At 43.5% G+C, this 12,103-nt stretch overlaps 1 protein-coding gene across 4 annotated transcripts in view; it reads left to right on the forward strand.

Moving 5' to 3' along the window:
* Nucleotides 1–2,282: 2,282 nt before the first annotated feature.
* The window catches only part of AKAP8 (A-kinase anchoring protein 8), a 29,899-nt gene continuing 20,078 nt past the window's right edge, over nt 2,283–12,103 (forward strand). For 2 of the 4 annotated variants that reach the window (XM_073319285.1, XM_073319286.1), the window contains exons 1-3: nt 2,285–2,393; nt 9,923–9,961; nt 11,063–11,095. In XM_073319285.1, the coding sequence (XP_073175386.1) occupies nt 2,375–2,393; nt 9,923–9,961; nt 11,063–11,095 (91 nt within the window). In that variant the 5' untranslated portion in view covers nt 2,285–2,374. Of the gene's footprint in view, nt 2,394–9,922; nt 9,962–11,062; nt 11,096–12,103 lie in introns of all 4 variants that reach the window. The other 2 variants (XR_012155767.1, XM_073319287.1) reach the window with 2 other exon arrangements.

Here is a 12,103-nt window from a genome sequence, read left to right on the forward strand (position 1 = left end):
TCCGGGGTGTTTCTGGGGCAGGCCCAGCCTTTTCACTGTGTCAGGGTCAGATGCAGCCTCACTGCCAAGTCCCTGTACCAGGTGAGGTGGGGGCTTCAGGGTGATCTCCTACCTCAATGCAGCCAGTGGCCTGTGCTCCCCACTGCCATGGCGGAGCCACATTTATTGACAAATAAAATTTGCAAAATTTTAACATATTGTGCGCATAATTTTTAGGCGCATAATTTAAAATTTTTTGGCACAGAATTCCCTCAGGCGTATCAAGTTTAAGGGACAAAGTCAGAAATGGTTACAAACAAAAGTGAAAAATGTTATCTAGTGACCGAGACTTAACAAAACTAGTCTTGGTTCAAGGTAAGATTCTTCCCACACCTCCTTCCTGCAAGATGGCTGGCAACCCCAGGGTCAGGATCTCCCACAAAGTTCAATGTGCTCAGCTCCTTTGTCTTAGGTGAAAGATCACTTGGGGTCCTTTGCTCCTCTCTTTTATAAGCCAGCAACTTTTTCAAAGGTACAAAGTTCACTACCCTGCTGCGAGGAAAGGTGCCATGGAGTCTGATGGAAAAGGTTCATGCTGGTTCCTTCTCCCCTAGTGTTTTTACAATAAAAATCTGTCTCTGCAGCCTCTGATATGCTAGTGAATGGCCACTTGATTGTGATTGCCAATTACCTGTGATTACATCTGGATGGAGGCATCAGCCTTTCCTTTGTCTGGAAAAAAATCTGTTTACCCACTCCCCAGACTTGTCTGGATCAGATACATTTTAGACCTTTGTATTTCCTTCACATTTGTACAGTCCTCTGGGCATTTACTGTACATACACCACACAAAAATACTAATGATCAGTATATTATTGTTTTTTTCAATGATACCCTATATCACAGGTGCCAACTTTAATTTTTCTGGGTGGGTGCTCCACCCAGAGGCCCTGCCCAGACTCCGTTCCTTCCCCTAAGATCCCATCCTCGCTCCGCACCCTCCCACCAGCACGTCCTTCCTGCCACCAAACAGCCGATTGGCTGGTGGGTGCTGAGCACCCACTATTTTTTTCCAGGGTTGCTCCAGCCTTGGAGCACCCACTGAGTTTGCACTTTGCCCTACATGGCTGTTATTAGATACAGACTATGCTATAAATGAATTGAGATACACTACTCAGGCCAGTTGAAACTCGCTACGTAATACCAGTGTCCCTAGCCTCTGTTTGTCAGAGGGTGGAGATGGATGGCAGGAGAGAGATCACTTGATCATTACCTGTTAGGTTCACTCCCTCTGGGGCACCTGGCATTGGCCACTGTCGGTGGACAGGATACTGGGCTGGAAGGACCTTTGGTCCGACCCAGTATGGCCATTCTTATGCTATGTTCAGTGAGCCCCTTGCCCTCTGGCATTGGAATTTGCTTAAGGTCACAATAGGTTGTTGGCCTGTTGTCAACCCGCACCCTCCAGAATCAGTTAATTGCTTTTTGCCTGGCCCCTACCCTTTGACTTGTCTTGGGTGGCCCTACCAGGAGTTAAAACCCCTGGCAGCAGAGCTCTCACGGTCACGTGTAAGCCTTCTCACCCTGTCCAGGTGAGGTCCCCAGGGCGTATTATTAATTATTATCATCATTAATACCTTGTGATGAAATCACCACGAGGCAACAAGCCGCACAGTTGCCTTGGGGGTGCAGGTGTAAGCCCTGAGCCACAGGCCCAGCCAGACCCCCTGAGCACTACGGCCCCCACCCCAGCCTGCGAGAGCCACAGGTGGCTGCTCATACCCGAGCACAGCCCAGTCTCTCCTCCCCCTCGCCCATCCGTGTGCCCGGGGGCCGCCCTAGGGAACCCCCAGCCACTTCCAGCCTCACCCTGGGGCGATACCCAGTGTAGGAGGAGCCCTTCCTGCTCCCATGCCTCACCCACCCTCCAGGCAGAAGGAGCTGCCACCACCTTGGAGAAGTGGGGGAGGGGGGGGGCAGCAGGCCCCCAACCCACCGCTCCACGAACCTCCCCTGGGCGTTCCAACATGGCAGCCTTCCCTTTGCCAGCCACTAGCTTTGATTGACGGCTAAAAGCACAGAAACGGGCCACGGAGAACGCTCAAGGTCACCGAAGAAGAAGTCGTCTAGTCCAATGGGATTTCTCGAACGTCCGCGAGGAGAAGAAACACTAGCCAATGGAAATTGGGAGGGGGGCAGAGCTTTGTGGGAGACCTGACGAATGGGTGCGACGTGGGGCGGAACTCGGGAATACGCCCAATAGGGTGTTTTGGGGGCGGTACCCGATCGCTGCAATGGCCAATGGGCGACGGGCGTGTGGCGCTTGCGTAGTGAGCGGAAGGGCGTGCAGTTAGTGCGGAGGAGCCGTTGGACTTGGCCGAAGGCGGAGGGAGACATGGATCAGGGATACGGCAGTAAGTAAAGCGAGAAAGCGGGGCGGAATGAGGCCTGAGCCGTACGGAGAGCGCTGGGACATCGCGGTGGGCCCCCACCCGCCGCCGCGGACCCCGTTTATTTGGGGGGGGGCAACGTACCCCCTGGCATATTTAACCCCGCCTACCGTGTGCAGACGGCGTTGCTGATTGGCTGTCGGACCCGCCTCTTAGCGAGGTACCCCTGCCGATTGGTGCAGCCTGGGATGGCGTTGTGAGGGAGTTTGCCCACCTCCCCCCCCTCACCGTGAGGAGTGGCGTGGTGGGGAACAGGACCCCCGTGAGGGGGAGGGGAATGGGGGAGGGACCACCCCTCCCTCTCCCGCGATTGGAAATGGAGCGGGTCTCATTTCTGAAGACGACACAAAATGGCGGCTGCCCCTCGCCGCGTGTGCGCGGCCCCGCGGCCTCTGCGGTCCCGTGCGCGGCCCCCCTATGCGCCGTGGGAAGCTGCTGTCGCCTTTTGCTCCAGTGGCGCCCTACGCGCTGCGCTGCCGCGGGGACTGGGCCCAACACTCCCAGGGCTGCCTAGGGGAGCCTCCTCCCCCGCACAGCCCCGTAGCTCAGGCCTGGACCAAGAGCCCATCTCTTTCAGCAGCCCAGGTTTCTGGCCACCCCCTACCGCCGTAACCCTGTGCGGGTCTCTGGCTCTCTCCCCGTCTGTCTCCACTGCTACAGCTTCTCCCCTTCCCGTGCAGTCCTCTGCCTCACCCCACAGTGTAGCCCTGTGACCTGTCCCCGTCTGCCTCCCCTCAGCGCCCCCCCCCCCCCCGGGCAGCCCTGTAATGCAACCCCAGATCTCTTTTCTGTTATACGGAAAAGAATATGTGGAGTTGTAAAAGTAAACATTAAAAAAAATACACTGAGAAATCCTTAAACTTTAAGTTACAAGTTGACTGGCGGGAGGGAACTTTCCCTGTGTTGGGGATAGTAGCTGGAACTTGCCATTCATTGTCAGAAATTAGATCACACTAGTGGTTCGTCTAATCCAGTAACCAGTCTGGCAATTCCTATTTTCCAGAGCAGACCAGTGCTGGTGCAGACCTCTTAAACTGTCAGTATACACACATTTTCTGTTCAGACCGGAACAGCTCTAGTCCTCACCCATGGTTCCACCACTACAAAGCAGAGTAGTCCAGCGCAATCCTGTTATCCCCTATATGCCATATTAACATAGTTTCAGTGCTCTCCTCTAACACTGCTGCCACGTTAAAGCCGCTCAGTAACAGCATAGTCCATGAACCTGCTAGTATTTGAAGTTGGCAGTTTATATGTTTCAAACTTGGTGTTTCTCATGACAGAGCTACCCACTGTCAACTGTGAAAACAAGGATGTGATTGAAAGGAACAAAAACAATGCCAGATGTGGCCTGGAAAAGGGAATTATTTAGGTTTCTGACAGTTTGGGTTCTTACCTGTGTCAACATTTGTATGTTCTGAGATCTTGTATGAAAGCTACACATATACCTAATGGAACTCTAGCATATTTTCTTTAATTTCACTGCCAGGCTCTTTAGATAACACATTTTAATGTATATTTATTTGAGTATATTTATAAGCTAAAACACTTTACTCATGAGTACAATAACAAATCTGTGTGTGTATGCATTAGAGAGTAATGGGTGGAATTTATGAAGACAGCTGATTTGACTACCAAAAGATTGTAGTAACATGAAGATTGTTAAAACTATGAGAAAATCCTTTTTCATTTTATTCCAAAGAATACCAGTTTATTAATATTAGGCTGTCTTGCTGTGTGTCCACTTTGATGTTAGGACAGTTATATATAGATATTAGACTCATAGATATTAAGGTCAGAAGGGAACATTATGATCATCTAGTCTGACCTGCTGCACAATGCAGGCCACAGAATCTAACCCTCCCCCCCTCCCCCGCGCAATGAATCTCTCACCTATGTCTGAGCTATTGAAGTCCTCAAATCATGGTTTAAAGACTTCAAGTGCAGAGAATCCTCCAGCAAGTGACCCGTACCCCATGCTACAGAGGAAGGCGAAAAACCCCCAAGGCATCTTCCAATCTGCCCCGGAGGAAAATTCCTTCCCGACCCCAAATATGGCAATCAGCTGAACCCTGAGGATGTGGGCAAGATTCACCAGCCAGATACCCAGGAAAGAATTCTCTGTAGTAACTCAGATCCCACCCCATCACAGGCTATTGGGCCTATTTACCATGAATAGTTAAAGATCAATTAATTGCCAAAATCATGTTGTTCCATCATACCATCTCCATAAATTTATCGAGTTTAATCTTGAAGCTACATAGGTCTTTTGCCCCCACTGCTTCTCTTGGAAGGCTATTCCAGAACTTCACTCCTCTGATGGTTAGAAACCTTTGTCTAATTTCAAGTCTAATAAACTTCCCAATGGCCAGTTTATATCCATTTGTTCTTGTGTCCACATTGGTATTGAGCTTAAATAATTCTTCTCCCTCTCCGGTATTTATCCCTCTGATATATTTATAGAGAACAATGATATCTCCCCTCAACCTTCTTTTGGTTAGGCTAAACAAGCCAAGCTCCTTGAGTCTCCTTTCATAAGACAGGTTTTCCGTTCCTTGGATCATCCTAGTAGCCCTTCTCTGTACCTGTTCCAGTTTGAGTTCATCCTCCTTAAACATAGGAGACCAGAATTGCACACAGTATTCCAGATGAGGTCTCACCAGTGTCTTGTATAACAGTACTAACACCTCCTTATCTCTACTGGAAATACCTTGCCTGATGCATCCCAAGACCACATTTAGCTTTTTTTCACAGCCATATCACATTGGCGGCTCATAGTCATCCTGTGGTCAATCAATACTCCAAGGTCCTTTTCCTCCTCCATTACTTCTAATTGATGCGTCCCCAGCTTATAACTAAAATTCTTGTTATTAAGCCCTAAATGCATGACCTGACACTTTTCACAATTAAATTGCATCCTATTACTATTACCCCAGATTACAAGATCATCCAGATCCTCCTGTATGATATCCCGGTCCTTCTCTAAATTGGCAATACCTCCCAGCTTTGTATCATCCGCAAACTTTATTAGCATACTCCCACTTTTTGTGCCGAGGTCAGTAATAAAAAGATTAAATAAGATTGGTCCCAAAATGTAGATGCTAAGCATTGTCACTTGTTGTCATGATGGTAGGTGGTGTATATGTTCTTAGATGATATTGTAAAAAAACTAAAACAAAACCCACCCCTGCCCATTTGAATCCCTGGTTGGCCACTTAAGTTTTTCTTGCCCACTAACCTAGGCATTTCTTATTTTAATTCTAAATTGTTTCTTTTTAAGCCATGCATGTAACTCCCCCATCTTGAATTATCTTCTAAATATTTTTGTGCAGTTATATTCTGTCACAGACTTTGAACAAAGGATTACAACTGTACATATTAAGGTCCTTGAACTTCACATAACTATTTTCTAATCCTTGTGTGTGTTGTCATCCTTTGGTTTCTCTTAATCATCAGTGTGCCTTTCTGGTGAGGAAAATAATTTGTACGTAGAAGGATTAATCAAAAGATAATTTTCAGTACAATTGTCTACTGTACCTGAATTGAAATGCTGCTGACTATGGGACAGTTCAGAATGCTGCTCTGACAGAACATGTATTGTTTTCTTTTAATGTCTCCAAAGTCCTTGGTGGAAACCATTTCCCCTGGTAGATGGCAAATAATGCAACAAAAGCTGATTGCAGTTCAATTAGCAGATTGTTTCAATCATAAAACCAAAGCCAGTGATGAATGTGATTTACAGTTCCAGCATATCTGTCTTGTATGGACCCAGGAGGCTGAATGTTAGAAGTTGCTTTGTCACAGATTCGTAGATTCTAAGAAGGTACCATTTCCTCCTGCATAACACAGGCCACAGAACTTCCCCAAAATTATTCCTAGAGCAGATCTTTTAGAGAAACATTCAGAATGGATTTAGAAATAGTCAGTGATGGAGAATCCACCACAACCCTTTGTAAATTGTTCCAATGTTTAATCACCCTCACTGTCAAAAATTTGGAAATAAGGAGTAATCTGAATTTGTCTAATTTCAACTTCTAGCCATTGGATCGTGTTATACCTTTGTCTGCTAGAGTCCATTATTCAATATTTCTTCCCCATGTGGATGCTTACACAATGTAATCAAGTCACCCCCTAATCTTCTCTTTAAGATAAATAACAAGCTAAATAAAGGTTTCAGAGTAGCAGCCGTGTTCCAGTGGGAGCCTCAACACCTGGTGACTTATTTCTGACTTCTGACCCTTGGAAAGTTGTTTGTCCTTCTGTAAAATAGGCATATTTATCTTTTAGTAAGATAGTTAAATGCAGGCTTTATTCATTATTTTTACTATGGGGAGAGAGTATTTTTCCACAGCTGCGGCTATAACTAGTGTTCCATTAGACCTGTTTTTCATCCCCACTTAGAAAAACAGATTTTCATTACATTTTGTGATTTAATATTGGAGTGGAGTGGGGAGACACTCCTGAGACAGGCACTCAGCACCCTGCTTCAGGGAGAAGAGTACCAAAAGCGTAAATCCATATGGCAAAGCTCCCGTCACTGCACCAATTTGACTCGCCGCCAACAAGGGCATTTTTGAGCCTTGACTTCGCCCCAAGCTCTTTTTGCAGCACCATTCTTGAGCAGGTGTGTTTGCATTCTATATTTGTGTCTTTTGGTTCTCGCTTCCGAAATGAAGTTTGCATTTGTTTTGTTAAACTTAGCCTGTCTCTGAATTTTCCATCTTGTGTTGAATTTCTGCTCTCCTCTCTGGAGTGGTTAGTCTCAGTTTTGTATTTATCACAGCTTTTACCAATTTGTTCTCTGCTCCTTCTTACTACGTCATTAATAAATGTGTTAGTGCTTGATCTCCTGACTCCCCTAGACAAATGCTTCCAAACAAAGCTGATGCCGAACTATTAATCCTTGCCCTCTTAACTTGGGTTTAAAACAGGTTAGAAAATCCATTTTTATAATGGCTTTATCTAATCCAGATTTTTCCAGTCATGTAACAAGAACACTAGATTAATGATAATATGTCTATAAGCAATGCCTGGCTGGGGTTTGCATTAACAACTTGTCAAGACATTGAGGTGCAGTCTGTGAATACTCCAGGTTCCAGCATACAGAGCAGTCTGGCCATGGACCAAACTAGATGTCATACTAGGCCAAGTAGCACAGACTAACTGTGCAGACTAACTCTGTATCAAAACTGAGGATGGCTGTAAGGTATATTGTAGAGCTACTTAGGCCTTTTGTGGTCTTCCACATTTTGTATATACTGCTAAGTAAGCTCTAGTTTGACATAATTTGTATTTAAAAAACCTATGCTGGGGATTTTTCACAAATGGGCTTATTTTGTGTGTTACGGTATTGTGATCCAGTGACTAGGGCAATGGGACTCCAGACTTGAGGTCTTTTCTTGGCTCTGCTGTTGACCTGCTGTGAGCAAGGGCAAGTCACTTTCTCCTCTGGCTCTGTTTCCCCTCCCACTCTTTGTCTTACAGTCTGGATAGGGACAGTGCTTAGGACAGTGGGACACTGATCTGATTTGGGCTCTCAAGTTTCATTGTAATACCAATATTTACTCTTCTCTGCTTCCCCTTTTATTTTTTTCATATTTATAAAAGGATTATTTTCTGTTCACTCAAGTGATGGACTTCAAAATTAGGGCTCTGAGGTTGTAGGTGTCTGTGTACACATGGCGTTTATAGGTTTGAGGCTTTATCATTAACTTAAAAAAATGCACTTGTATGTTTTGACTGGGTTTAAATCAGGGGTGGGCAACGTCTGGCATGTGCGCCAAAGGCCGCACGCGAGCTGATTTTCAGTGGCACTCTCGCTGCCTGGGTCCTGGCCACCGGTCTGGGGGGTATTTTAATTTAATTTTAAATGAAGCTTCTTAACATTTTAAAAACCTTATTTACTTTACATACAATGATAGTTTAGTTTATATATTATAGACATATAGAAAGAGACCTAAAAATGTTAAAATGTATTACTGGCACGTGAAACCTTAAATTAGAGTGAATAAATGAAGACTCGGCACACCCCTTCTGAAAGGTTGCTGACCCCGGTTTAAACCTTCCATGCAGCGTCCCCTGTGTAGCCCAAACAGAGCAGCCTAATTCTAATATGTAAAAACTGGAAAGTGAAATTGCTGAACAGAAGTGAAAGTAATAAATGTTCATCCTGAGAGAAATGCAAAATGTGAACCGCCTAAATATTGAAAAGTAAACATCAAAACTTGTAGACTTTGTAAAGCGAGGACCATGTTTAAAACATTTTTTATCTATGACTTTTAACCATTTGCTGTCATGAGCACTACAGTAGCCTTTAGCGATGTACTTTCTTACATGCTCCTATTGTAAGTGTTGTATGAGAGTAATCCTTGCTGAGCTCCTCTTGGGAGATACATTTTAGACTCCCTGAAGGTTTCTTTTTTGTTCAGTAATATCGGCTTTGATTTGTTCTTATGAAAATGCAGATTAAGTTGCCAAGTTAACTTTTATTATAGTAGGGAAATATCCAGTATGCTCTCCTCTAAATTCTCAGGATTCCTGTTCTAAATGGAATTTTGGAATAGAGAATTCAGTAAGTAAATGTACAGAATCCTTTTTTTAAAAAATATATAAATTAAATTTCAAGACTAAATTCTCCTCACTTAGAGGTGAAACTAAATTAGGGGCAAGAGTCTCTACAAGGTGAAGCAGAATTTATAGCCAAGAGGGAAAGAGGGCAAAGGGAATACTCATCCAGTCAGCTCTGTGGTGTTTATGGCTCTGTTGGCTGCTGAAGCAGCATACTGGGCCTTAAAATCCCACCCTAGATGTTTTGGAAAAGGGGTGGAGTCCAGAATTGAGGAAAGAGAGAAATGAATTATTTGGTTACCAGGGTGAAAATTACATTGGCTTCTTTTCAATTAATAATGGGATTGGTAGCCAAAAAGAAATTGAGAAATAAAACCAGTCCTTCACTTCCCATCTCTTCTCCACCAGGGTAACAACATGTGCACTCAGGTAATACACAAGATCGCTCCAGTGCATTTGGAGTATTCTGGCTAACAGTTCTTGAATTTACGTAGTAGTCCAGTCACTCAGTTTTTCATAAGAGACTTACTTGACTGACTTGAAAATCAGAATAGTTGCAGGTTCACTGTCTTGGCTTAGGTAGGTTTATAACTGCAAAAAAGGTGCTTATTTTGAAAATAATTTTCCTATAAAATGTGGATTCTCTTAAATTTCTCAATGTTTCTGCTTTCACTTGGAGATTATTTATCTTTGTGTTTAGCAATTTGTCTTTTAAATGCGGGGACCCAGGGCTCCAGATGCCAAATGGTAAAAATACTCATGCAAACAAAAATAAACTCAGCTCCATCCCTCAAACCAGTAAAGAAGGAAACAAAAACCATGCTAGCCACTAATGCTAGTTCCTAGGGTAGCCTTCATTCCACAAGACGCTGGGGAAAGAGTAGCATGTCCTTAAAGTAGCTTAATATGTTTGTTTATTTCTACAGGTTATGGCACTTGGAGCACTGCTGCCACCAATGCTCAAGGTAAGTTTCACAGTTATATTTCAAGCTGACATAGGGAATTGCATTTTTTAAAAATAACTTGTTTTATGCCTTTTCCTTTCTAATGTTCTATAACAGAAAGTGTAACATTCCTCATTTTTTGGCTGATAGCTTTTACCCTCTATAATCACACTAGGTAAGTTTTTGTAAATGTTTAGTCCAGCTTTTCAAGGAATACTCACTTCTGTGCTGTGGTGGTGTTTGTCTGTCCTTCCATCTCCCCATCATTTTCCTGGGCTCTTATATTGGAAGTTTGCTTTCCAGACCTAGGCACTGATTCAGCAAACACTTGGGTACATTTTTAACTTTATTCAGTGGGCAACTTACGGTAGTAAAGTTAAACATGTGCCCAAGTGTTTGCTGGATCAGGTCCTACTACTTGATCTCTTTATACCCCTCCTCTATGTTTCCAGGAGTGTTTTGATCTTATTAAACATTGACTTGGAAGCTTTTTCACTATGGTTTTGCCAATAAGCGTTTGTTGAATGAAACTGGAATCTAATTTCTGCAGTTGCTTATGCCCTGTGACCTCTGCTGAGAAACTTGAGAACTGATTTGTGGTTGTGAAGCAATCCTACACTTTTCAGTTCCTCTTTGTGGGTTTTCCTATCTTGAGCTAGTGTTAATAGAACTGGAGTCAGCCAACAATCTTGGGTCTGCTGATGGTGAACATGGGCTAAAGATAATAGCGCTAAATAATATTTCAATATTTGTAGAAATACAACAAAGATTTTCTTTTTGAACCATAAACTGGGAAGAATATAATATTGGTTTTTGTGACTGGATAGTCTGCGTGTATTGGACCCTGAGGTTCTGGTACAGTATTTCTGTATCTCTGGCTTTCTCTTGAAATAAATCAGAAATATTTCCCACATAATACAGTTTTCCATTTAATTCTCCATTACTTGTTACATTTTCATAAGACAGTACTTCTGCGAGCCTTTTCTTTTCTGCTTATGTGAAAGGATAATATTTTTTGCTGGCATGAAATGGAGTGATATTCACATAGCCTTTTATAAACTGAATACCATTGGGTGATTCTTCTAATGTTGAAATAATGCATTTGTCTTTTCATCCCCATAGGTACATATGCAGCAAACGCAGCAAATTGGCAAGGTATGTGTTATAAATATATTATTTTTGTGTTAAGTCCTCTATACTCTGTTCAACTTATTAAGTTGACTGCAATACCTAGGTTTATTCTCCAGCTCCCTTATTTGTACCTTGCTTCGTCATTCTGCACTATGCTGGGCTTCAAGCCAGAATAATGATGAGCCTGGGTACCAAACCTTTCCCCTCAAAAGCTAGGATTATGCTCTTGACATTAAATGACACCTTGATTGTGTGCAGTATACAGAGCTGTACCTGCCTGCTGGTACTGCTAAAGGGTTTGTCTGTGTTTCCATAATAAATCCTTGCATTGGGTTTAGAATTTAGCTTTTCACTCTGGCGTGTAATTTGCCTTGGTTTGAAGTATTTTTAAAGCTGGGTTTTGTGCCTTAATTTGGGAAGAACTAATTATTATTACTTTTAGTCTTCTTTTTCTCTAGTCTTCACTTTAAAAAATTGGGTATTGTGTAGCACAGAGGACAATAGACCTCTGGTCAAGTCAATAGGGAAAAATGAGTTTCTCTTATTTGTGTTATCATGGTTCCTAGGAGCCCTAGTTATAGACTATTGTGCTAGGTGCTGAAAAAGTGTAGAACAGAAAGATGGTGTCTGCCCCAAAGAGTTTACAGTCTAAGACAAGACAACAGATGGATAAGACAGGTGGGGAAGTACAAGGAAATGAGACAGTATTGGTCCTCAGGATAGGCAATAGCGTCAGTGCACCAGTGGCCTAAAGTTGTCAAGTTTATTGTGGGCTTAATAGAATGGAGAGAGTTTTGAGGAGGGTTCTTGACCATGATTTGGCAGCCACTTAACTAGAGCCCTAGGATTGGCATAGCTGAGGGTATTGGAGGTTAGAAGTAGCAGTGGAAGAGCTCTGAGAGGAAGCTTGCCTTTTAGTACATGGCTCAGAAATGCATTTTCTCTTCAGAACCAGTACAGCCCTGGCTTGATGAGTCAGTGCACTGCTTGTAGCACACTGGCAGGTTGTGTATGTGTAGTGCTGTTACAAGA

Source organism: Lepidochelys kempii, chromosome 20, assembly GCF_965140265.1.
Source record: "Lepidochelys kempii isolate rLepKem1 chromosome 20, rLepKem1.hap2, whole genome shotgun sequence".
NCBI lineage: Eukaryota > Metazoa > Chordata > Testudines > Cheloniidae > Lepidochelys > Lepidochelys kempii.